Source organism: Hemiscyllium ocellatum, chromosome 8, assembly GCF_020745735.1.
Source record: "Hemiscyllium ocellatum isolate sHemOce1 chromosome 8, sHemOce1.pat.X.cur, whole genome shotgun sequence".
NCBI classification, from domain to species: Eukaryota; Metazoa; Chordata; class Chondrichthyes; order Orectolobiformes; family Hemiscylliidae; genus Hemiscyllium; species Hemiscyllium ocellatum.
The window spans coordinates 110,258,417-110,286,087 of NC_083408.1; the positions used below are offsets into that span (position 1 = coordinate 110,258,417).

The 27,671-nt window shown below is 45.9% G+C and overlaps 1 protein-coding gene across 2 annotated transcripts in view; it reads right to left on the bottom strand.

Moving 5' to 3' along the window:
* Positions 1-638: 638 nt before the first annotated feature.
* nrde2 (NRDE-2, necessary for RNA interference, domain containing) overlaps positions 639-27,671 on the bottom strand; it is a 72,299-nt gene continuing 45,266 nt past the window's right edge. The window contains exons 8-14 of one of the 2 annotated variants that reach the window (XM_060829461.1): positions 19,211-19,334; positions 16,924-17,096; positions 11,337-11,723; positions 9,668-10,593; positions 7,848-7,986; positions 6,556-6,627; positions 639-2,771 (exon numbers count right to left, since the gene is read on the bottom strand). In XM_060829461.1, coding sequence (XP_060685444.1) covers positions 2,646-2,771; positions 6,556-6,627; positions 7,848-7,986; positions 9,668-10,593; positions 11,337-11,723; positions 16,924-17,096; positions 19,211-19,334 — 1,947 coding nt within the window. In that variant the 3' untranslated portion in view covers positions 639-2,645. Of the gene's footprint in view, positions 2,772-6,555; positions 6,628-7,847; positions 7,987-9,667; positions 10,594-11,336; positions 11,724-16,923; positions 17,097-19,210; positions 19,335-27,671 lie in introns of those variants that run through there. The other variant, XR_009644992.1, reaches the window with a different exon arrangement.

Genomic DNA, 27,671 nt, shown 5'->3' on the forward strand with positions numbered 1-27,671 from the left:
AGGATTTTGACCCAGCGACGGTGAAGGAATGGCGATATATTTCCAATTCAGGATGGCTTGGAGGGGAACTTGCAGGGGGTGGTGCTCCCATGTATCTGCTGTCCTTGTCCTTTTAGATGGAAGCGGTTCTGGGTTTGCAAGGTGCTTTAAGGAGCCTTGGTGAATTTCTACAGTGCATCTTATAGATGACACTCATTGCTGCTGCTACTGAGCGTCAGGAACAGGAGTGAATGTTTGTGGATGTGGTGCCAATGAAGGAGGCTGCTTCATCCTGGATGTTGTCAAGCATCTAGAGTGTTGGTGAAATCGAACTCATCCATGAAAGTGGGGAGTATCCCATTTCACTCCTGACTTGTGCCTTGTAGATGGTTAAGAAAAGCAAAGAGTAATCAATAGCTGGTTGTCTCCACAGGGTACAAATAAGGAACTCCAGGATAATGAATATGTTCAAGGTATCAGTTCAAAGATAAAGACTGCTGGTGAATTCGGAAATGACAAAAGGAAACTCACTAAAGACAATAATGAGACAGAGCGTTCTCTAGAGATACATGGGAATACTCATTAGTGTACCCAGAAGCTGTACGCTTTCATTAGATCAAAACAGTTTTAATCAAAATGGCAAACTTCAATGTGTCTTTGCAATATGAGATGAGAAGGGTCGATACTGACAATCATTTATTCCAATTTTAAAATTAAAACTTACATTAGCTAAATCAAATTCAACGCAGGATTATTCAATTCTGAGAAACCAGTTAGTGAGAATCAGTGACAAACATATTGCTGCAGCTGGGGCAGTTACACAGGTACCAAACAGTTCATCAAACTGATCTATTCAGCCCTTCAGACTCCTGTAAATTGAGTCAAATGGGTTTAATGGACTGAACTCTGATTTGGAGATCTCCTCTTTAATGTTCAAATCCATCCATTGCCTCAGCCGTCCTTGGCACCCGAACATCCTCCACAAGTTCCACCTTGCAGTAAATTTGGCCTCCACATATTCTCTCCATTCTAGAACTGATCTTCAACCATTTAATTCCGACCTTCTGGAATTGTCTCCTTAAACCTCTGCCTCTCCTTCTTAAAGAGCCCCCTCCTCTTAAATCCAATCTCTTCACTAGGTTTTTAGGTACCTCCCCCTCCTAGTATCCCATTCCTTCTTTAGTTCAGTGTGGTGTGATGGTAATGTCCTGGACTAATACTCTATAAATGGGTGCCGAAGTTAAGCTTGGATCCTTAAAAACAAGGAGTTTACGTTGGACAATTTAAGGGGCAAATGGTGTTTAACAAACACTTGAGAGAAAAGCACATGTTATTACCATGTTGCCAGCGAGTTACACTGTATTTCACTGATTAACAACTACGCTCCAACCCGACAGAAGGCCAGCACATTACAACCTAGCAGGCTATTCAGCCTGGCATATCCATGCTGACCCTCTGCAAGAACAGCTCCACTAATCCTCCCTCCCTCCCAGTTCTCTGTAGACCCCCAGTTTCTTTCCTTCAGCTGCTGAACTGTTAGGTCCATGTAGGATGAAGAAAAATTCCAAGGAATGCTGACGTGACTCATATCCAATATCCAACCAGCTGGCTAGGAATTGAAATTGAGAGCTTAGTTTAAAACAAAAGAGGCATATGTAAGGTTTAAGAAACTGAAGATAGAAAGATCTTGAAGGATACCAGGATAGAAAGAAAGAACTCAAACAAGGAACTAGGAGGGCTCAAAGGGGCGATGTCTTTGGCAAACAGCATTAAGGAAAATCCCAAGGTATTTTGTAAACACATTAGGAGAAAGAAGATAGCTGGGGAAAGGAGACATTCACTTAAGGACAACGAAGGGAATTTAGGCGTAGAGTCAGAGGAATTGGCTGAGATCTTTAACAAATGCATGAGTACTCACAAAGGACTTGGTGGATGGTGGGTCGATATTCTAGTGCATGTAGATATGAAAAAGGTGTTGGATGTTTTGAAAAAGGAGACAAGTGCCCAGGACCTGATAGGACATATCGCAGAATGCTGAGGGAGGCGGGTCAGGAAATTGCTGGGACGTTGTACAAAATCTTTGCATTCTCTTTAGTCACAGGAGAGGCCCCAGAGGATTGAAGAGCATCTCAGAGATTAAAAAAAATAAATAACCTGTAATGTTATACACTTCACCAAGTTTACAAAAAAACCCAGTAATCATGACTCTCTAGTTCAGAAAACGATACAAATAAGAAATAACTTTACACGTTTAACCATTTATTACAAAATAAATATTCTAACTTCCTTTAGATCCTCTGAATGAGTGTCCAATAACCCATCCTTAGGATGGACAGATGTCAAAGGGTATATGGCATCATTTGAAAGCTAATTATTTTCAATATACTGACTGGTCTCCCTCACTCAACCAGGATCACCAAACCAGTCACCAAATTCACTGCCCGGAGCACCTGGCTTCCTGCCAATCAGCTTCCAGTTTTAGGTAACAGCTGTCCTGGCCCTTAAACCACACCCAGTCTGGGCACTTAGATCACTGTTGTTGCTTGTTGCAGCTTGACTGAGCCCTGGCTCTCTGCCTCATTTCCAACAATGGTGGATCCAATGCTGTAGGGATACCCAGGAGCTGTGAAAGGCGTTAAGTAAATGTACGGCTTTGCTCTCCCCAATCAATCTTCCATAAGAATTTCCAACTCCTCCAGAGGAACTCTGATCCGAATCTCCTTTTCCGTCATTAAGTCTATTATTTCTTGGAGTTGTCCGGGTAAGTGGCTGACTGCATCGAAGTATAGCACCTGGGAACGAGAGAGAAGGAATTCAGTATTTGCTGTTATTAGACTGGACCTCTCTAATTTCAAATCTAATGTTGACCCTGCATTTGTGCACCTCCTGTCCTTGTGTGCCTCACTCTGTCTAAGCACCCTAAAATCTGGATGTCCTTATTTGCTATGATCTGACTGCACTGCTCGCAAAACAAAACTTTTCACTCTACTTAGAGTGACAACAATAAATCAAATGTTTTTCCAGGAAGTTCAGAGAAATCTGCCACTCCTAGAACATAAGACAGTCGCCTCTGAGACATAGAGTTTGTGGGTTTAAGTTCAAAACAAAAAGTATACCTAAATTGACATTCCAACTGCAGGACTGAGGGGGTGCTGTACTATCAAAAGGTCTGGCATTTACCCAAACTCCTGTCTGCTCAAATGCATATAAAAGACACTACTGAAGAAAAGCAGTGAGGTGTCCTGGTACTATGGCCAATGTTTATCCTTAACAGCACCAAAATGGTTATTTCCTCAATACTGTTTGTGCCAAAGAGTTTATCTGAAGCTAAGAAAGTTTAAGCTCAGTTGTATGAAAACTCAAGGAAGAAGCCATTAAGCGGTCATGACAAGGAACCGAAGGTATTAGCTGTTACCTAAACATGTGTTAGACAAGGGAATTATCTCTGGTGTTCGAGTAAAGAGGTGCTGTCAGGAGAGATGGCACATTGTATTTTACAAAGTGTTTCAAAAATCCTTCAAGTTATGTCATATGTCAGCAGCTTGGTTTATTCTATTTTATCCTTATTTGTTTTGCTTAATAAGTCTCTGTTTTATTGTTAAAACCAAATATGAACATTAGGCATTCACGTTTCAATCGTTGACTATCCTGTTAAATAGAAAAAGACCAACAAAATATGATCTATCTATCCAAATTTTAGTCCAGGATCTAACTTGTCCAGCTGGGGGGGGGGGGGGGATCAGAACACAGCAATGACTCCACTACCAAATGTATTTTACCGCACTGCTGGGGTTAGGGATAAAGTCAGGAAGTACTTTTTAATGCAAAGAATACTGGAGAGCTGGGACTGTGTGTGCCAAAAACAGCTCTCACCAAACAGAAACCATCTGACCTGAGCCTAGACTATGAACAGATAAGGAACAAGACTGGCTTAAATGGGACAAAGGGTACAGTTTAGCCATGGCCTATTTCAGGGGCCTCCAACTGTAAGACACAAGCCTACACTGGGGGAGGGGTAGGGTGGGGGAGGGGTAGCCAACATGCAGCATATCTGTCAGGCTCAGAGGGCTCATGGTTGGAGTGTTCGCCCTTACCTTCAGTTCTCCGCACACTGGGGGATGGCAGAAGAATGATTGGCAGTACCTGGAGAGTGTGAACCTGACTGCCTTTCCAATTCACTCCACTGTACTCTTCAAACCTTCAGCTCATCGATGTCCTCGCCCAAGGCAAGGCCCATTCATTCCCAGGCTATCCAACATGGCTGCTGAACCTTCTTTACAAATCCTTATGGAGGTTCCACTTTTCCAGCGTCATGTGTTCTTGTTTAAGTTCTTTTCAATGTGTTTTCTAAAGATCTAAATTATGGATTTATTTTATACTAATTTGGGCCATTTCAAAAGAGTCAATGTACAGAATCTGCCCCTGAATTAGACCCAATCAGAAACAGCATGTTCACAGAATAGTTCAAAATTACAAACACAGATTTGTGAATGTTCAATACTTGCATAAACATTAAATGATCAAATCGAAGGTTTGCTATCCTGTTTTTCATTTACTCCAGTGCTCACCTCATCCCTCAACAGCTCTCTTACACTGCGTCTCCTCCATTAGCAGGGCCAAGTCTGAGGCATTGAGATGGAATCACACCAGAGAGGCTGGCATGGTAAGCACTGATCAAACTGAACAGGTCCACAGCTCTGAATTGTTTTACCCTGTTCTGAAAGAAGCTCTAAGTGATGAACTCTAATCTTCGTATGGGGCTTTAGCCCTGATCTGACACAAAGCGTACAGCCCTTCTGGCATTCGGTCCAAAATGGGGATGTTTGCACAATGTTAAGCAGCACTTGGGACTCCTCAGATACTGGCATGGACCATGCCCATTGGCAGTAAGACCTGCATTGCATTCAGGCTTGGGCTAATAAGTGGCATGAAACATTGCCTACTGGTGCCAGGCAACGTCCATCTCCAACCAGAGAGAATCTAACTCTTACCCCTTGACAGTCAATGGCATCACCATTGTCAAATCCCTCACTATCGACATCCTGGAGGTTACCATTGATCAGAAACTGAGCCATAGAAATACTGTGGCGATGAAAGCAGGTCAGGAGCTGGGGAATTCTGCGCGAGTAACTCACTTCCTGACTCCCCAAAGCCTGTCCATCATCAATAAGGCACAGGTCAGGAGTGCAACAGAATCCTCCCCACTAACCTGCAACGTTCCCTCTCGACTGCTCGCATACATAGCTGCTCCAAGATGCCACACACAGCGATCAGCTTGGTAACCATGACACGGCCTTCTGGGTTCAGACGTTGCTGCACCCAGGACTCGCAGAGACCCAGAAAACCGGGAAGAAAATGAGAGGGAATGCTGCTGCCTGGTCGGGTGCTACTCTGACAACACTCAAGAAACCCAACACTGTCTGGATTGGCGCACCATAAAAACACAGAAAACAGGAGCAGAAATCAGCCATGACCATGGATAATTATCCAGTACCCTGTTCACGTGGTCTCCCCATACTTCTGAAACCTTCGACATTCACTTTCTCCACCACAGTACATCAATGTGTTCCTTGTGATGAGAGTTATATATATATTTTTAATATCGGTTATGTTAAGTTTGGATTTTTAAATTCGGGCTTTTCTATGGGTCTGAAGAGTTAATGATTTGCTTGTATCTATTTCTGTAGCCATGGTGATTTAAAACAAAATTAGTTTGAGGAAGTAGCTTTCAGAAGTAATGGGCTTATAATAATTTAAGCTTCTTGAGGGGGTAGAAAAAGATTTTTCTCTGGTGTGAGTACTGTACAAAGGGTGCTTTTGGGTATTGTACAGAGAATGGTTTGGAATTCATTGAATTATACCCTACCACATGTTTCAAATTTCTAAAAGACATATTGAGGAAATAGTTGGGTCTATTCCATTTCATCTTCATTGCCTTTACTTAATAAATTTTACTTTTATTGCTAAAACCAAACCTGAAACACTGCGTGCTTATGATTCAGTGAGCAACTTCGTTAAAACCAAAGCAAAGCCAAAAAAGAATACGACCAAGCCAGATTGCAGTGTGGTATCTGAAAAGTCCAGTAATAACATCAGCTGGGATTATAAAAACTATCTACAAGATGTCCTGTAATAAATTAGCAAGGCATTAGCAGTACATTTCTCAACCCTGTGACCGTTACCATCTAAAAGGATGACAACAGCAAATACATGGAAACACCTCCACCTGCAAGTTCCCTTCCAAGCACCAAACCATCCTGACTTGGAAATATATTTGCCATCCTTTAGCGCCAGCGGGTAATAATTCTGCAGATCCCTCCTTTGTGGCACTGTGGGTGTACTGACCAAATAGACTGCAGTGGTTCAAAAACACAGCATACCTACCAGCTTTACAAGGACAACTGGGAATGGGTAATAAATACTGCCCCAACTAGCCATTCATGAATGAATAACTGAAATAAAACACATGGTCTCTAAAGTGGTATCCAGGCTATACAAAATCAATAAGCTAGTAATTCAGGGCTCAACACTGTAGCCGCTGTCGTTAAAGGTTAGGAACCTCAATTGCTGTCCTACCTTTGCCCACGGGCACGCCTGCAGTGCTCTGTAAAATACACCCTTTGTCTTCTCAATGTTTCCTTGAGTCACCTGTTTCATGGTAAAGATAACGAACATGAGAAACACAGGCTCAGTATGAACATCTCAGCATTGTCATTCATTGTGACAGAAGATGGGAACACAATGATTCGGAATCATTCCAGATATCTGTAAGAATATATCCCCCCCGCTGTCTCATAGACCAGTAAATGTTTCCTTTGTAAATAGTTTCCCATTCTCTTCTGGAAGTTACTACTAAGTCTGTTTCTAACCCTCTTTCTGTGCTGCTGTTGCGAAACATTCTCATCTCTCCTGGCTCTCTGCTAATTATCCTACACCTTAAGACAGAGGAGCAGAAGAAAGCTATTTGCTCCGCCATTTAATTAAATCACAGCTGATCCGATAATCCTCACCTCCACATTCCTGCCTTTTCCGAGAACCCCAGATTCCCTTGGACAAAGTTTTTTTAATCAGTATCTCAGATTTAAATCTGCTTAATGACTCAGCTCTGTCTCTCAGCAAGTCTAATTCTGGGCCCTCTGGTTATTGACCCACCTGCCAGTGGAATGGTTTCTCCTTGGTTAACAAAACTGAAGGTAATTTGGAACCTCAACTAAAGCTCCCCTCAAACCCCTCTGTCCCAAAGACAGCCCTCGCTGAATCCTTTCATCCCTAATGTCATTCCAGTAAATCTGCTCTGCATCTTCAAGGTCTTTGATCCAAATGCATTCTGAACCACAAAGTAACCCCACTAACTCTGTCGATTTAACAAATAGTGTCCACTAATCCACTCTCAAAACCCACCTCAGATTCCAGGAGGTAATCAAGAGAGCCACAGGGACTAATGGTTATCCGTGATTACATTTTTGAGTGAATTTTCCAGACACACATTCCTACTCCTCATTACAGTGCAATCTTCACTTTATTTGACAACTTTGGCTCTTTACTAAAGAGTTGCACACTGTCTTTACATGCACAGGGTTATGGGACGAGCTCTTTCAGAGAGTAAGTATAGCCACGATGGGCCGAGTGGCCATCTTCTAAGCAGGGTGGTTCCATGACTTAAAACCAAAGGCCATTAGCCAACTGCAAGTTATTTTATGAAAGTTTAAATGAGAGATTCACCCATAGGATATTTCATTAATCACTCTCTGTTAACTCCTGGGGTTCTGGTTTGAGGGCTCTACACAGCAATGGGAGAGATAGAAAATGAACAGTGATGGGGTCTGGAGAACTGGCTGCCCACATGAACGACTGGGGTTTGTTCTCACCGTGAAGTTCAGGTACATCCTCCAAAGTAAAACCGAGTGTGCGCCAGCCTCTGTCTGAACAGCGTGCTCAAACAGCGCTCTGATCCGGTTGGTGAGGCCGGTTTCTGGGAGAGTGCTGTACAAAATCCCAAGATCTGCCCTGAGGAGAAAGGATTCAGAAAGAAACGATTAGCCTTTCCACAGAAGGAGGTCGACTGCACCACCCTGTGGGAATACCACCCCCTGAGAACAGTCCAAGCTTTGCAAACTGTGAAGAGTCAGAGTCATAGAGATGTACAGCATGGAAACAGACCCTTCGGTCCAACCCGACCATGCCGACCAGATATCTCAACCCAATCTAGTCCCACTTACCAGCACCTGGCCCATATCCCTCCAAACCCTTCCTATTCATATACCCATCCAAATGCCTCTTAAATGTTGTAATTGTACCAGCCTCCACCACTCCCTCTGGCAGCTCATTCCATTCCTGTACCACACTCTGCATGCAATAGTTGCCCCTTTGATCCCTTTTATATCTTTCCCCTCCCACCTTAAACCTATGTCCTCTAGTTCTGGACTCCCTAACCCCAGGGAAAAGACTTTGCTTATTTACCCTATCCATGCCCCTCAATGTTGTAAACCTCTATAAGGTCACCCCTCAGCCTCCGACACTCCAGGGAAAACAGCCCCAGCCTATTCAGCCTCTCCCTATAGCTCAAATCCTCCAACCCTGGCAACATCCTTGTAAACCTTTTCTGAACCATCTCAAGTTTCATAACATCTTTCCGATAGGAAGGAGACCAGAATTGCACGCAATATTCCAACAGTGGCCTAACCAATGTCCTGTACAGCCGCAACATGACGCAACAAGAGGACAGTGAAGAGGTTCAAAAGGCCATCGACCGGTCAGGGTTATAGCTGGAAGAGTTGCAGATGACGTTCAATGCAGAAAAACGCAAAGTGATTATAATTGATGAGCAAAACAATTGTAATGAATTATATAAAACAGAATATAACTCTAAAGAGGGACGCAAAAGCCAGTTGTATAAGGCTCAAGTCTTAAAGACGACAAGACAGGTTAAGATAGCAATTGACAAAGCTGTCAGTATTCTCGGCTTTCTTAAAAGGGGTATAGAATACAAGAGCAAGGAGGTTAAATTAAACTTTTATAAAACACCGGTCTGCCTCAATACTGCATCCAGTTCTGAGCACCACATTGAAGGAAAGGGGTGAAGGTACTTGGAGAGAGTGTACCGGCAGAGAAGGATTCCAGGGATGAGAATGTCAGTGATACTAACAGATAGAGAAGTTACGGAGGAGGTTGGGAGAGGTATTCACAATCAGGAGGGGTCTGGGCAGACAGGGAGAAACGTGGTGGAATATCCCAAGCAAGATGGAACAAATCCAAGATAATTGGCAAACGGTGCAACGAGACAAAGAGAAATGCTTTTGAGCAGCGCAAACTGAGAGTTTGGTGGAGACAGGTTCTATTGAGGTGTTCAGAGAATAAGTGGGTTATTATCTGAAAACGAAGCAAGTCAGGGCTGCAGGGAAAGGTGAGGAATGGGAGTAGGTGCATTGCGCAGTCAGAGAGCCAGCACAGATGTAATGGGCTGAATGGCCCTTTCCTGCGCTGAAGCAATCCTGAGGCAAACCCAGCTCCAAGGTTGTAAATGCTCTGCTGCAGTCTGACAGTGGACAGAGCGCTTGGGAACAGTGGGGTCAGGTTTGGTAGTGGGATTCGGAGGGAGGGTGCTGAGAAACTAGAGGGAGTTCAGGGGTGAGCAGGGGCTTCCTCAGCATGCAGCTGGTGAGACACGTCCCCTCACAATAACTCTTACCTCTGCACAGCGTCGACACGCTCCTTTCTCCGCTCTTCTGCGTAGATGGCAAACAGCCGCGGCACGATGAGGTCTGGCGCTGACCGGGCGGTGGCGTCGAAGAACCTTCGGGCTCGGCTGGCATCGTGAGAGCGGCTTTCAACCTGCGTGTAGAGCTTCCAGAGCTGGTGGCTGCCAGGATACTGGCCCAGAGCGTGTGTGAGCGTGTGGCGGACAGGGCCCAGGGGATACACACTGGCCTGCATGTGGAACCTCAGCAACCTCACGTGCATCACAGTCAGCCTCTCCAACGCACACATCACACTCTGTCGCCACACGCTCGGCTTGGCCTGGGCCTTTTCCAGCGAGGAGAGGCCTACAAGCCTTTCAGCTGCCTGCCTGTACAGTGAGTCGGCAGCCTGAATGCCCAGCGTGAGGTACTGGAAGAGGGCGAAGCAGCCTACCAGGCTGATGAGCTGGCCAGGCCTCTGGCTGCCGGTTAAAGCTGTGTCGTCGTTAGGCGGGTCCTGGAAAGATCGCTCGTATGTTTTTCGAGCCTTCAGCACATTAACTGGCAGCACCTCACCTGCGTAAGGTGAGTAGGTGATACCCAGGGCAAGGCTAGTGAGGATATAAACCGCCCGCATTGTTGTTGACGCACTGATGCTCTGCACTGACTCCAGCTCCAGTGAGGAGTACAGGAAGCAGAGGTCACACAGGGTGGAGCTCTGCAGGCCCTGAGAGACAGACAAAGCAATGGCCGTGTCAAAAACCCTTCTCGAGTCCTCCACATTCCCCAGCAGCCATTCCAAATGGGCGTATTCCCTCCACAGGGACAGATTGTTCCGGTTTTCACCCTCCTTCAGAAGGTTTTTAGCGAGTTTCTTGCTCCTCTTCCCCAGAGATTTCGGCTGCTTCTTTCTCCTGAGCTGCAGGCTCCTCACCACCTGCATGTTACCAGAATGAGACTTTTAAATAACTAGCCCTCACACATAGCATACCAGTTCCCCCATCCCCCAACTGCCCCCAACACCGTGCCCTCATTCTCTCCTCAAAAACACAAACACTGACTCGTACGTGGGCAACACAGCTCCTTCCTGTAACTCATCCATGCAGCCAGGCTTGGGGAGACATGGGCAGAGAGCGGATGGGGAGCACAAGGGCACAGAGGAGTTGGAGAGGGAATGGAGGAAACAGGGGGACAGCGAGAGCACGAGCGATGGCGCACACAAGGACAAGATAGTGCAAGCAAGAGAGCGCATGCGATAGCGAGCATGAGCAAGAGTGAGCGTGAAAGGGAGAACTAGAGAAAGAAACAGAGAGAAGGAGAGAGTGAGAGAGGAAAAAAAAGAGTCACACAGAAAGAAAGAAAGAGCAGGGCAGAGAGAGAGAGAGAGAGAGAGAGAGAGAGAGAGAGAGAGATAGAGATAGAGATAGAGATAGAGATATAGAGAAAGAAAGAGAAAGGGACAGAAAGAGAAAGCCAAAGGCGTCCAGAGAGAGTAAAAGAGAGAACAAAAGCAAGGTGTGGACAGCAAGAGAATATGACAAAGCTAGGGGCAATGAGAGCGCGAGAGAGAGACAGAGCGCGCGAGAGAGAGACAGAGCGCGCGAGAGACGGAGACTGAGTGCTGCCACTGTTCCTGCGCTGCATGTTGTGTTTAATCTCCAACCCACCCAACATTCCTACCTTTGATTTTTCATACTGCAGCCAGTACAGGGCGAGCTCTGACCGCTCTTTCCCAGCGAACAGGGGCAACGCCTGGTGAAACGCGGTTTGTATGAAGTCCTCCCCTTCTGGGCAGTGGCTGACTGGCTGCCTGGCATTAGGCATTGCTGGCATGAAGCCGATGGTGCTGACCCCAGCAGCTGGAGTGGGACAGCAAGATAGAGGTCTCTCATCAGCTGAGCCACAGTCAAACAAGCTAGGATCATCCAGCACCATATTCAGGCAGCACGGAGGCAGGCTGAATCCTGTTGGAATTCCCAGCAACTGGAAAAACGATGACATGAGCTGGAACCTCAGTTCTGGGCTGGATACTTTGAACATTGAAGAACCAATGTCATCAAACAGCACCTGTATTGATTTTTTAAAAAAAAGGGAAAAATAAAATCCTGTGGACTTTCAAAATGGGAAAAGATACTGCTTTAAACCCAAGAAACTGTGGGAAACATTTGTCGTTTTGAAAAAGCAGTTACTGAAACATTTAGGTAAGTACGATGGGCAGTGAGGCAGAATTCTCGACAGAGTGGCCCTGCCTGGGCATGCTCCCAGCAGCTTTGCCCAGACATAAAGGTTACTGACTGGTTTTTATCAGAACCTGTAACGGTGGGCTCAGGCCGCCTCAGCACGGTAACAGCCCCTCCAACCATTCCTGGGCAGATGGCTACAGAAATGCAGCCTGCGAAGAGCAAGTACATAAACCTCACTCTCTCCCTCTTCTGTAACACAGAACTGTAGAATCCCTACAGTGCAGAAAGCAGGCTATTCAGCCCATCAACTCTGCACCGACCCTCCAAACAGCATCCCACCCAGATCCATCCTCCCCAGCTTTATTCCCTGTAATCCTGCATTTCCCATTGCCCACCCAACTAACCTGCATGTCTTTGGATTGGGGGAGGAAAACAGAGCATCCAGAGAATGTGCAAACTCCACACAGACAGTCGCCTGAGGATGGAATCGAACCCAGGTCCCTGGCGCTGTGAAGCAGCAGTGCTAACCACTGAACCACCACACTGTCCCGGTCCTATCCAGTGACTCGAGCACATGATGCTGGCTGTCACTCCAGTGCGGTACTGAGGAAGTGCTGCACTGTGAATGGTGTCAGCTAAAGTCAGATTTTTAAAGCTCACATGACATTATTCAAAAGAGAGAGAGGAATTCTCCCTGGGGCCCTGGCCTATTCCTTCAGCAAACCTCCAGTCATTACCTCGTCATCATGGGAGACAGCTGCTGTGAAAGCGTGGCTGCTGGGTTTCCTGTACTATAACACCGATGTCACCTCTGAAGTTAATTATTAGGCAGGAAGCAGTTTGGAAGGTGCCGAGATGGTGCAAGTCACTGGCCTCTAAAAGCAGGTCACCTAGACATATTGTCCAGTCAGTTCCTGTGTCTCATTTCACCGTTTTGTGGCTGATGTCTGTCATGTAAAAATAGGTGAAACCTGACTGGATGAAATTCCTCACCTGTTTAGTAAACTGTCAACAGTGTTTTTGGGGAGCGTGGCTCCTTTTGGACAGACCGGTAATTACCATCCGACCCGGAGACACCCGAAGGTCACGGTGAGCCTTTCATCTCTTTTCGATCCACCGGTTAGACTTGGTTCAGCCTTCTGGTATGTGACTGTGGGCTAGATAGGGCAAGGGCAGCAGGTTTCTTTCCCTAGTGGTCTGGGTGGGCTTTCACATCCAATCTGATGGCTCAGGGTCACCTTTTAAGATCAACAAGTCCAGATCCTTAACCTGACTCAGTATGGGACTGGCTTATTAGTCCAGTAATGTAACCAGGTGAGGTGAACTGGCCATACTAAATTGCCCATAGTGTTAGGTGCATTAGTCAGAGGGAAATGGGTTACTCTTCGGAGGGTCGGTGTGGACGCGAAGGACCTGTTTCTACACTAGGGAATCTAATTTAATCATAACCACTGCACCACCTTACCCTGAAGCAGGTTCAGTATGTGGCCAGGAGATGGAGCTACACGTTCACATTTATTGTGCAAATGAAGCATTGTATTAATTCAGAGCGTTCGATGGGAATAGGAGACAGTAACATTAAAGCACCACACAAAGCACAGAGGATATCTAGAATGCTCTTCACCAAAAACCTGCTGGGCTCAGCTGCAATTTCTGACGTAAGGATCGATAGACTTTTGTTAGGTAATGACAATCAATCGATTATGGAACAAAGGCGAGCAAATGGATAAGACGACAAACATGTTAAAAGAGGATGGTGGAAATAGCTCAAGGGGCAGAATGGCCTCCTCGGTGTTCTCTATCGATTGCCCTCTCACTGATTTTCAATGGCAGTCTGCGGGGCAGGTCAGAGAACACACTGACAGGATGAAATGGGGACACTCTCAAACTGCGAGAACAGAGTCATAGTTCCAGGATGACACAAAACTACTTCTCAAATTGAAATACATTCAAATAGCCATTAAATAACACACTAAAAACGACAGAGGATGTCACCTTGGAAAACATCCCGCCAGTGAAGGTAAGGATGTGGTGCATTGGTTGGGTGTGAGACTTAAGATTAGATTAGATTACTTACAGTGTGGAAACAGGCCCTTTGACCCAACAGATCCACACCGACCCGCCGAAGCGCAACCCACCCATACCCCTACATTTACCCCTTATCTAACACTACGGGCAATTTAGCATGGCCAATTCACCTGACCCGCACATCTTTGGACTGTGGGAGGAAACCGGAGCACCCGGAGGAAACCCACACAGACACGGGGAGAACGTGCAAACTCCACACAGTCAGTCGCCTGAATCGGGAACTGAACCCAGGTCTCAGGCACTGTGAGGCAGCAGTGCTAACCACTGTGCCACCGTGCCGCCCACTTAATGTGCTCATTTTATCCTGAAAGATTCCTTGATCCTAAACTCAGTGAATGCATCGCGACATGTTAGAGGAGAAGTGTGTCTTCTATCTATGTTCCCACCAAGGATTGGAAACGGATGATGCTTTACTGCTGGACTAGCCCGACTGCTGGATAACCTTCCAAGCGAATGCTTTCAATACATTTTAAATAGTGTCATAGCCCTCTCAAAAGGAGGGGGTCGGGGGGCTCACATTACAAGTTCTTGCTTTTCTATAATTGCAACAATGGTCAGGGAACTCTCCTTGAATCCATGTCCAATTCGGGGATTCCACAACCCACCTAAAAATAAAAATCTTCAGGGGAATTTGTGGCGAGGCCAGTATTCATTGCCATCCCTCCGGAGTTGCCCCTGCACCCTGATGGTTGCTGGGGCCAGACAGCAGTTGGAGTCAGCCACATTGCTATGGGTTTACCATAGGCCAGACCAGGTAAATACAACTGTTTCCTTCCCTAACAAACCAGACAGACTTTTAACCACAAATCAATGATTGATGTCTCTATTCTTCCTATCCAAGCGCACAATCTCACACTTCTCCATAATGTATTCTATCTGCTGCTTCTTTAGCCATCTCCTCACCTGTCCAAGTCCTTCCGCAGCCACCTCACTATCTGCCCCATCACCTATCTTTGTATCATCTGTAAGTTTAGCAACAACGCCCTCAGTTCCTTCACCCAGACCTTTAATATATAATGTGAATAAGCTGTGGTCCCAACACTGACCCCTGTGGAACTCCACCAGCTGAGAAAGGCCCTTTCATCTCTACTCTCTGCCAATCAGCCAATCCTCTCTCCATGCCGACACCTCGCTGCGAATACCATGGGCTTTTACCTGATTTAGTGGCCTCTCGGACAACGATGTGTCAAAGGTCTTCTGGAAATTCACATAAACCAAGTCCACTGGCTCTCCTTTGTCTAACTTGTTCATTACCTCCTCAATGAATTCTAACAGATTGGACAGGCATGACCTTCCTTTGACAAAACCACGATGACTCAGCCCTATTTTACCATGCACACCACAATCTCATCCTTCATAATAGACTCTAAAATCTTACCAATGACCAAGGTCAGGCTAACCAGCCGATAGCTTCTCATCCTCTACCTCCCTCCCTTTATAAACACAGTGTGACATTAGCCATCTTCCAGTCCTCTGGGACCCTTCTTCAATCCAGTGATTCCTGAACGATCATCACCAAAGTCTCTACAATCTCCTCAGCTATCTCTTTCAGAACTCTGGGGTGTAATCCAGGTGGTCTGGGTGATTTATTCACCTTCAGACCTTTCAGCTCTCTCAGCACTGTCTCCTTTGTAATGGTTATTATATGTAACTCTGGCCCTGGCTCTCTCTGGGTTCGGGTAAGTTCCTCCACTATTTCTTTATTCCCCATTACTACTCCTCCAGCATTATCTTCCAGCAGGTGAACAGCTGCTCTTATATTTTATATTTCTAAAAACAAAAGGGTTCCTTTAAACCACACTTGGAGAAATGCGGTATTAAATTCCAGGGCTGTCTCTTTCCCCCCACCCTGGATTTCAGCTCTGGTTGTCCATGCTTGAACCAAGCCTGTAGTGAGGTCAGGAGTGGAGTTGTCCTGGTGGAACCCAAACTGAGGAGGTTATTAGTGTCATAGTCATACAGCACAGAAACAGACCCTTCAGTCCAACTCATCCATGCCAACCAGGTATCGCAAGCTGAACTCATCCCAATTGCCTGTGTTTGGCCCACATCCCTCTAAACCTTTCCTGTCCACGTACCCATCCTTTTAAATGTTGTAATTGTACCAGCCTCCACCAGTTCCTCCAGCAGCTCATTCTGTACATCCACCACCCTCGGAGTGAAACATTGCCCCTCGGGTTCCTTTCAAATCTCCCCCCCCACTCACCTTAAACCTATGCCCACCACTTTTGGGATGCTCCACCGGATTTCAGAATGAGACATTAGAGTCAGTGACCAACCGCTTGGGTCAAAGAGGTAGGTTTTTAAAGGAGGAGACAGAGAACACAAGTAACTGAGGGCAGGGCCAACAACAGTGGGTTACACTAACATCAGAGCTATGTGCAAAGAGAAGGGAATTGGATGGGAATAGACATTTCAGCAGATTCTGGGGCTGAAGGAGATTACAGTCAGGTTCTACAGCAAGGAGGATGATCCTTCTACCTCATGAATCTGTGCTGGTCATCAAACATCCATCTATTCTAGTCCCATTTCCCAGAACCTGGCCCATAGCTTTGTACATTCTGGTCTTTCAATCTGGAACCTGACCTTAATAATTAACGATTCAGAGGGGCTCCTCGGCCCTGGCAGATTTGTAAAGAGATTTAAAACCCTGGCCACTGCCAGACTGGGAGCCAGTCCAGGACAGAAAGTCCAATGGTGGTGAGTGAACGGGACTTGGTGCAAGATCAAATCCAGGCAGCGTGGTTCGGGATGGGTTGATATTTCTGCGGGGTGGAAGATGAGGAAATAGGAACAGATATGGATGAGACTGGGGGAGGAATTTTCAGATGGGAAGAAATGTCAAAGTTCCCAGAAGGCAATGCTATCAGCAGCTCTCTCTCTCTCCAAGACATGAGAACAAAGGGAAAACTGCACAAACTCAGTGGATCAAATGGCTTACCTTCCTCATCCAATGATTAGCGTTCGAGCGGGGCCGGGGCAAATACTTAGCTCACCTGTCTGTCAGGATCCTCACAGTCTTCTTCAGTCTGACCCTTCGCCTTATCAGCTCGCCATGGCAGACAGTGCTTGGAGTCACGGCTGCTCTCCACATGCAGCCAAAGCTGCCACTTGGGTAGTGTCTTGTCTTTGACCTCCTCCCCATCTTCCTCCTCATCCTCATTGTCGCCTATCCAAATTCAAAAGGTAAAGGTGAGTGGCAGGCAGGAACGGGGAGACCTGGAAGGAGTGGTGGTCAGGATGAATACCGGGGGGTAGGTCAGTGGCCAGACATCCTCGGGGATGATCGTCTGTAACAGAAAGTCAGAAAGGCTGACAGCAGCCTGCGCTTTCCAAATCAGGGCACAGGCTCAAAAAGGAAGTCATTCAAAACCGTTAGGTCCCAGCTGGAGTATTCTGTTTAATTCTGTGCTTCAAAGGGTTAGGAAGGTTGTCAAAGCCTTGGCAAGGGTGTACAGGAGATTGACTGCAATGGCTCCAAGGCTGGAGGTCATTAGCTACAGGAAGAAACAGGAGAAGCTGCAGCTGGTCTCCGTCAGGCACTGCCTTTCCAGGCTTTTGGAACAGCAGTATCTCTGCAGTATGCACACAGTGAAGGGTTGGGGAGCAGAGGGCAGACATTCAACATAACTGGCTAAAAAAAACAAAAAAAAGAGATGAAGAGAAAACATTTGAAATGCAGTTCCATGTTCTGCTCAAGGTGAAGCAGTTTCGGTAATAATCTGGAAATTGAACAAATCTTAAAAAGGAGATAATTTCAGGGCTATGGGGAAGAAACTGGGGCATGGGACTAATTGGATAGCTCCTCTTAAAGAGCCAGTACGAGAGAGTCAAGGGTCTATCCCATCCTGAGAAATCCTGGACAAATAGTGGCATTCTGCTGAGCCAGCAGCCCCTGGCATTTCTAATGTCACACCCTGACATTCCCTCGTCACGTGGAGCAATTAAACAGTGTGCTGTATCAGCTTGGAATGTCTCAGTATGCTTTTGGGATTTGTCCCAAGACCTTCTGAGACATTTTTGGATTAGCATTAACTGATTCAACTCCCCTCCCTCCATAAGGCCTGAACTGACACTTCTTGAATGATTAGAATATAAATGCCATTCACAGCCCCTCAGCAACTGAAGCAGTTTGTACCTGGACACCAATTAGATTTAGGTAAAAGCAATGACTGCAGATGCTGGAAACCAGATTCTGGATCAGTGGTGCTGGAAGAGCACAGCAGTTCAGGCAGCATCCAAAGTGCAGCGAAATCAACGTTTCAGTCAAAAGCCCTTCATCAGGAATAAAGGCAGTGAGCCTGAAGTGTAGCTTATCTCTCCACGCTTCACACTCACTGCCTTTATTCCTGATGAAGGGCTTTTGCCTGAAATGCCAATTTCGCTGCGCTTTGGATGCTGCCTGAACTGCTGTGCTCTTCCAGCACCACTGATCCAGAACCAATTCAATTTAGTCTGACAAACAGCAAATAGCAATTCTGACACACAAGTGCCAGGCAATGTCCATCTCCAAACATAAGAATCAATATTTAACAGCAAACCTCCATGCCAGGATACTGGTGTCCCACTGTTGAGTTTATTAAGGCGCTGTAAGAAATGTTTTGATGCAGCTGCACATTTAAAACAATTGGAAATGAGGGCTAGGAGCTGAGTGGCGATTCTACTGACGTTTCCCTTCCCAGGGTTAACAAAGGTGCGAGTTCCAGTTGGGTCTGGAGGGGATCTCATGGCAATACCATTTTTTGAGTGTATCATCATCATAGAACCCTTACCGTTTGGAAGCAGGTCATTCGGCCCAACAAGTCCACACCGACCCTCCGAAGAATAACCTACCCAGTTCCACTCCCCTACCCAATTATCTTATATTAACCCAGACTAATGCACCTAATCTACACATCCCTAAACACGATGGGCAACTTAGCATGGCCAATTCACCTAACCTGTACACCTTTGGACTGTGGGAGGAAACCGGAGCACCCGGAGGAAACCCGCACAGACACGGGGAGAACGTGCAAACTCCACACAGACAGTCACCTGAGGCTGGAATTGAACCTGGGTCCCTGGCGCTGTGAGGCAGCAGTGCTAACCACTCAGCCACATTATTAAAACTGAACTCTACTGCACAAGTTGCTGAGTTTGTGAGTTCTATGAAAACTTCAGTTAGTTCAATGTCAAAGACCAATCCAACAGAAAGCAGTATCACATCCAGCACCACAGTATCCAGCAACGTGAAGTGTAAGCTCCAGTTTTAACTGGAACACAGAGGGATCAGAAGGGACTCACCTTTCTCATTCAGGACAACCCAGCCGCCCCTTTCTTGCTGTCGCATCCAAACTCTCCAACCTCTTGCCCCTCCTTCTCCAAACCGGGGCTCATCACTGTCCCAGAACGGTTCAAAGAACTCCACCTTCACAGGAAGCATACAAAACTCCTTGGTTATTGATAAATTCAGAAGCTGCTGAAGTGTAACCAAAGTGTCTCTGAAGGGCTAAAAGATAAGGAAGCAGTGCCAGTCTTGACCACACATGGACCAGGTTTGAACTGGCTTTGGTTCTGGGATCTGCGTTCTGAGATAGCAGAGCTCAGTTAAGTTGGTGGCCAAGTCTCTGGATATACTAGCCAGGTCACTCATCACCCACAATGAGATGGCGACAGATATTTCACCCACTTTGCCAGTAATCCTAGCTGCACTGCCACGTCGGAGAATGCCAACCGTCAGAATGATTCAGTACATTCAGGGAGCAATGGGAAAGAAAAAGGAGCAACAGTCCGATGAAAGCAGAACAACACTGACAAAATCCTGTGGTAACACATCCCGAAACTGGGATTATTTTCCACTAAATCCAAATAGGGGCATGACAGGGCATGTGCAGGGCAAAGGTAGTTTCAGGAGTTTGCAAGAAATATAATGGGTAAGAGAAACGCCAAGACCAGAGATTATAGGAGCAGAATTAGGTCATTTAGTCCATTAAGTCCACTCCACCCTTTGATCGTTGCTGATACATTTCTCAACCCCATTCCTGAGTTCTCCCTGTAACCCTCAATCCCCTTACTAATCAAGAACCTATCTCTGTCTTAAATACACTCAATGACTTGGTCTCCACAGCGTTCTGTGGCAACGAGTCCCACAGGTTCACCACTCTCTGGCTGAAGGAATTCCTCCTCATCTGAGTGCTAAAGGGTTACCCCCTTTGCTGAGGCTGTGTCTTTGGTTCCGCGCCTCTCCTACTAGTGGAACCATCTTCCCCACGTCCACTCTATCCAGGCCTCTCAGCATTGTCTAAGTTTCAGTCAAAATCCCCCTCATTCTTCTAACCTCCATCAACTACAGGCACACAATCCCCAACCACTGCTCATATGACAAGCCCTTTCTCACTGTTTACAACAGACGTAGATGATTTAAAGTTGAGGACCAAGTGTACTGTGTCACGGTTTGCAGATGACACCAAGATGTGTAGTGGAATAAAGTGTGCAGACGACACAAGGTCTGCAGAGGGATGGAGACAGATTAAGTGAGTGGGCAAATCCTGGCAGATGGAGAACAATGTTGGTAAATGAGAGGTCATCCATTTTGGTCAGAATACTAACAAAATGGATTATTATTTAAATGGTGAGAAATTGGAGCATTCTGCTGTGCAGAGGGACCCGGGTGACCTTGTGCATGAATCACAAAAAGTTGGTTTGCAGGTAATTAAGAAGGCAAATGGAATATTGTCCTTCATTGTTAGAGGGATGGAGTTTAAAAACAAGGAGGTTACATCAAAGCCAAAAGAAAAAATGCTGGAAAATCTCAGCAGGTCTGGCAGCATCTGTCAGGAGAAAAGAGCTGATGTTTCGAGTCTAACAGATGCTGTCAGACCTGCTGAGATTTTCCAGCATTTTCTCTTTTGGTTTCAGATTCCAGCATCCTCAGTAATTTGCTTTTATCCAGAGGATTACATCGAAGCTGTACAGGGTGCTGGTGAGGCCAAACCTGGAGTACTGTGTGCAGGTTTGGTCTCCTTACTTGTGAAAGGATATACTCGCACTAGAGGGGGTGCAGAGGAGGTGCACTAGGTTGATTCCGGAGTTGAGGGGGTTGACTCATGAGGAAAAACTGAGTAGACTGGGATGGTAGAAGAACGAGGGGAGAGGAATCTTACGGAAACATAAGATCGTGAAGGGAATAGATAAGTTAGGAGCAGAAAGGTGAAACTAGAACTAGAGGCCATAGCTGCTAAATTAGGGGGAGCAGATTTAGGACTGAGTTGAGGAGGAACTTCTTCCCCCAAACGATTGTAAATCTGTGGAATTCCTTGCCCAGTGACGCAGTTGAGGCTACCTCGTTAAGGCACAGATAGATAGATTTTTGAATAAAGGAATTAAGGGATACAGTGAGAGGGCGGGTAAGTGAAGCTGAGTCCATGGAAAGATCAGCAATGATCGTATTGAATGGTGGAGCAGGCGTGAAGGGCCAGACGGCCTACTCCTGCTCCTAGTTCTTAAGCTCTTATCACTGGGATTGTCCTTGTGAACGTCCTCTGGACCATCTCCAAATCCAGCACATCCTTCCTGAGAGAACATTTGTGGTCACAACTGAGTGGAAAAGATTGAAGAATGGCAACTGTGGTGAGTGGAGAACCTTGAAGGCTTTGTGGGCGATGTAGTTTTGGATGCCTTCTGAAATCCTCCATCCAAAGCGCCTGGCACACAAACAACCCAACCGTGAGGAAAAGAGAAATAATTCCATTCAGGCTGGGCTGCAACTGTGGAGATGGATTTGAAAACTGATCAGCCTCCATGTTTTACTGAACATTACAGCTGATTCATCTCAAAAATATTACATTATCGGCAATAAATGAAATAAAGGCAATTGCTTACTCTAACCTCTGCTCAGAGATCCCTGTGCAAACCTGAGTCTCTCAAAGATTCTCTCGGTAGTAACTATAGTCTCTTGCATTCAATCTAGTTTTATAGCTCTTTTAGGAACTGTTCAGATTCTGTTTGGGACACATGAGTTGTTACCATCAATATTTCCTCAGTCTGGAGTTGTTACTCTTTATTCTGAAGTATGGAAAAATGGAAAAACAGGAGGGGGAAGAAACAGCAAAAGTCCAATGGCACAGCGGGGAGGGAGGAGATAAAAATAGATTGCTTTATTTGACAACGGTGATGATCTTGCTGTAAAGCCACTCCTGAGCACAAAAGACTTTGCTCACTGACACATGAATTTATTTTTTTTTAAAAACACCTGGTGTGTGGTTAAAAGGTTTCATCAGTGGTATATAAACATGCCCTCAGAGAGACCCCAGCAGGTTCCCCCTGAACCTCACTCCCACTCCACTCAGACCCTCGAGTCAAATGGCGCGGAGTCGGACTTCGCAAACAGCCTGCAGAAGGAGAGACTGATGACTTTAAAGCCAAGACACAATTCTAAAGAAATGAATTGGATCAATCAAGCAGCCCTGACGTGTGGATTACAAACGGTTTCTGGTAATGTCACTGCAATCTATTTTCTGCTCTCACAATCCCATCTGCTGTCAAATCGAACGTCATTTCCATTAGGTGTGGAGAACATGGGAAAGAGGCCACCGAACAAAAAAGGAATAAGAAAATGCATCAATCTCCCAAAACTAATTATGGTATCATCTTACTGAGAGTGTGGTGAATATTAACCGCTTGGCTATCTGCAACCTGAACTATATTAATGGTGCTGGGCCTTACAGACAAAGCATTTAAAGCAGCCTTGCTAATAGTGTTTCAATATTTAATCTCTGGCTCACTGCTCAAACCGCACATCAGAATGTTGACAGACTGACAGTAACACAACAGGTTGTTTATCTGGCTGAGCACAGGGACAGGCTTGAAGATTCAAACTGACAAGCAATTTCTGAAGAGGAGTTACATTGGACTTAAAACGTTAACTGTTTTCTGTCTCCCCAGATGTTGCCAGTCCTGCAGAGTTTCTCCAGTATTTTGTTTGTTTCAGATTTCTGTGGCATTTTGCTTTTAATCACAAAACAATTTATGCCCCCACGAATATAGAATCACTGCAGTTCATTAAGTGCCTCCTCCAGGGTCGGGTTACTATCAGTGGAAAGAGTAAAAACTTGCATTTATATAGCAATCTCCAGCACAATATTTCAATGGAGGAAACATTGAAGGTAATCCACATATAGCGAGCTTTCACAAACAACGATGAGGTAATTCGGTGATGGTAGGTAAACGACAAATATTTCCCACGAAAACAAGGAGAATTTTCCAGCTTTTGTTTGAAATAGCGCAATGGGACGTCTTACATTCACTCCCTTGGTGTCTGTCTGGATTTGTGTGTTCAAGTCACAGTCTAAGCATTTAAACCCATGACACTTGGGTTCAGCAGTGACACTGAACCAAGGCTAACACTTGAGACAGCAGCCAGGGTTAATTAAAGCTAACACTGAGAAATCAACACACAAGATCTGCACATGAGAGAAATGAGTCGTGTAACAGGGCACTGGGTCAGTGCTACACCAGGCCAATGCAGCCAGGACAGAGGCAGGCCCGGTCAAAGTGTTAGAAAATCATGGAGGAATAACCAGTGGGGCATCGCAAACACGGAGACACAGTTACAACATAGGGGAACACTTTTAAAACTGAGCTGCACAGGAATTTCTTCGAGTCATATGTGGGGTTATAAATATGAACCTCCCGTTTGCTAACTTATGCCAATGACACAAAACACTGACTTGCTGAATGTGGCATCAAAGGGAACAAAACCAGAAATTGCTGGAAAGGTTCAGCAGGTTTGAGGAAGGGTCGTCCTGTTACATTAACTCTGATTTCTCTCCACAGATACTGCCAGACCTGCTGAGCTTTTCCAGCAAGTTTCTGATTTACAGGATCCACACTTCTTGCAGTGGAATTAGAGGGGCCACACCCCAAAGGATCCTCTCCTCCCATTGGTGAATCTAATTTCCAATCGGCTGTCTTCCAATGATCCCAACATAATCAGGAAGGTGTCAATGGACTAGTGATGAGAAATTCATTACATTAATGACTTGTTAATCAGACTGACAAGCATCTCTGTGTTATGCAGACATAAAGTGTAAAACAATAATAACGGTCTTGGAGATGGGCTGCGTGGATGTTGAGATGAAGTTTTAAGCCAGGGAAGGGTACCTGTGACTGATCAGGACATTGCCCTGAAATAATCCAGTGAATGGCTGCCTCTGGTTTTGCAGAGTTGACGCGGTGCACGCACAAGTTCTTTCTGTCTGCAGAGCATGATGGATTTGTCAGGGTAGACGTAAAGATGATGTTTCCATTATGGGGACGCCTCAAACCAGGAGGCGTAGTGACAGAATATGAACATCCATTTAAATCTGAACTGCAAAGGAAGTGCTTTGAGTCATGGAACACAGAAACAGGCCCTTCAACCCACCAACACCAAACTACACTTACGCCTTGTTCCTGCACTTGCCCCATAGCGTACAATACCCTGCAGTTTAAGTGCTCACCCAGAGGGATTGCGCCTCTCCCAGAGGGTGCTGAATGCCTGCAATTCTCTCTCTCAGAGAGAACAGGTGGAGGCACAAGAGAGTTGTTGAGGCCTGGGGCAGATCTTGAAGTAGAGCAGGGCAGGTTTGAAGAGCTTGAAGGGCTCTCGCCCGAACCGTCGATTTTCCTGCTCCTTGAATGCTGCCTGCCCTGCTGTGCTTTTCCAGCACCACTCTGATCTTGAGGGGCTGAATGGCCTATTCCTACTCCTCTCATTTACGATGTTGCGTTTTCGTCATCAAGCCCAGATAGAATACAAAGAGCAATCTGTACTGTTCACGTGGAGAAGTGATATGTCACCTTGTGCTGACAGCAAAAGCTGACATCTAATCCTGCTTGATATTTTCTCAAGAGCCTGCAATTTGTAATCCTGTCACCAAGTGGGGCTGGGAGAATCTACCGGGAACATGCATTGCTGGCTCATCCTTAACCCCTGGAAATCAATGCTATTAACCAGCAGCAATTAAACCGTCTGCGTCGCACTGTCATACTGCAGCACAGCAGTAAGGCCAAGAGTAAGACTAAGCTCCCAGCACAGAGAACAGGTCACAGTGGGTTCTCCTGTGCGGTTCGGGGCTGGATGTAGATCCCAAATGTAAACAGAAGATCCCCTAAAAGATATTCATCCAAAGCCCAGTTGGCAGGATGCAAGAGATCTGAAAATGTGTTGCTGGAAGATTTTAACCTACTGCGCTCCAGCATCTGCAGACCTCACTTTCTCCTCGAGGATCCAAGAGATCCCAAGCCTGTATTTCGTAGAGCAGGGGTGCTCTCCCTAATATATTTAGATTGCTTTCGCTCGAGTATCAGAGGCTGAGGGGCAACCTGATTATGAGAGGTGTGGACAGTAGGGTAACTAGCCCATGTGAGGGACAGCATGGTGACTGCTGTGTGTGAGAAACCACCAAGTGGTTGGACAGGGGGAACACTGTCCCCTAGCAGGTTGAAGGTGAGGGGTGCAGCAATAGCAATGCCACTAAATATTGTATCATGGGCAGGATTAGATTAGATTTCCGACAGTGTGGAAACAGGCCTGGTTAGATTCACTTTTCCACGAGATGGAGACTGCCAAATATTTGTGGGATGCGAGTGTTATTTATAAAGTCTGGATGTTGTCCAAATCATGCTCTGCATGAACATGGGAGAAAGCAAGGACTGCAGCTGTTGGAGAGTCAGAATCAAAAAGTGTGGTGCTGGAAAAGCACAGCAGGTCAGGCAGCATACGGGGAGCAGGAGAGTCGACAGACTCATTATCTGAGAAACTGAGAGTGTGAGAACGAACAATGCCACCAATAATGGACATTCCTCCCTCTGACTTTATGATAGAAGGAAAGTCTTTGCTAAAATTGTTGTGGATGGGTAGGCCTCAGGCCCTACTCTGAGGAACCCCTGTAGCGAGGTACTGGGGTAGAGAGAACTGATGTCTAATAACCACAATCCATCATCCTCAGTGCTAGCATTACTCCAATCAGTAGGAGTTAGTGGAAAGCTGACAGAAGTATGAATAGATGAAAGAGAACCTGTGAGAGAGGCAGAGTGACAGAGTGTGAGAGTGCGTGCTAGACAGAGAATGATGCGGAGGTGCTGGTGTTGGACTGGGGTGGACAAAGCTAAAAATCACACAACACCAGGTTGTAGTCCAACGCGTTTATTTGAGAGTTCAAGCTTTTGGAGCACTGCTCCTTCATTAGGTACCCAGATTTTGTGTGATTTTTAACTAAGCCAGAGAATGTAAGAACGTGAGACAGCGTCAGAAAGCGTGCGCAAGAAAGCGTGAGAGGGTGGGACTGCGAGAGCAGTGTTTGTCCCACTAATGAAGGGTGTGCTTACAGGCAGTGACCAGCTCAGGGGCTACAGGGCAAGAAAAAGCACTGATTGGCACTGGTGTGGCCCACACTCTGCTCCACCCATCAACACGGCCTGAAAGGTTTCAATCCTGCAGAGAATGTTACCTTTAAAAACCACTTGGGGGCGCTCCTGGTCTGTGTTTGCCCATTGGATCTTCTCCAACACCGTACCCAGCACTTGGTATCAAAACTGGCAGTGAAAAAAAATGTATCACATTCCTAATTCTTAGTTATGTTGAGGTTTCAAGAGGTATCCACGGAATACTTGCTTACGACTGATGTAGGTTCAGTCAGCCACGCACAGTACATACTAATATGGATTTGGCACTGCACTGCAGATAGCCAGGAGTGCTAATCCAGAAATGATAGATTACTGGTGTAGCTTTACAGAATCAGCTCTCAATATTAAATGTTCAGCTGTCACCATTTAAAAGATGCCACTTCAAATTGTAAACCTGCAGCTTGTTAACCTCCAGCCAACACAGTCCCAATAACCATGAAGGCGAGGGCTCTGGGTACTGCTGTAGAACAGAGAGAACCCCCCCCCCCCCGAGGTGTTCAGGTACTTAATTCTTTGAAATATGCATCACTGGTAGACAGTGGTTAAAAAGGCATTTGGCACGCTTGCCTTCACTGTTCAGGCCTTCTGAGTCTCCGAGTTGGGACGTCATGTTGAGGGTGTACAGGATATTGGTGAAATCTCTTCTGGAATAAAGAGTTCAGCTCTGCTCGCCCTGTTATAGGAAGCATATTATTAAACTGGAAGGGGTTCAGAACAGATTTACAGGGTGTTACCAGGAGGGTTTGGGTTGTTAAAATAGGCTGGGACTTTCTTTTCCACTGGTGCGTGGGAGGTTGAGGAGGTTTCTGACCTGTATGACTCTATAGGAGGTTTATAAAATCATGAGGGACATATATGAAGTGAACAATAAGGGTCTTTTCCCCTGGGTGGGTGGGGGAAGTGTTCAAAATTTGGGAGCTTTTTTTTAAAAAAAGGTGAGAGGAGAATGTTTAAAAAGGACGTAAGGAGCAACCTTTTTCTAAAAACACAGCGTGGAATGAACAGCCAGAGGAAATGGTGGATGCAGGTACAGTTACATTTAAAAGACATTTGGATAAGTTCATGAATAGGAAAGGTTATTGGGATTTAGGCCAAATATAGGCAGGTGTGACTAGTTTAGTTTGGGAACATGATCGATGTTGGACCAAAGAATCTGTTTTTATGCTGTTTAACTCTACAACCAAAGAGTCCCTCAATTATATGCTGATCAATTTGCCACCTCCCCCACTCAACAGGAAAACTGCTTTCTCTCTTTCTCGCTTACACACATATTCTTCCCTTGCTCCTCCTGTGTAGTTTCTGCAGACCCCATTGTTCA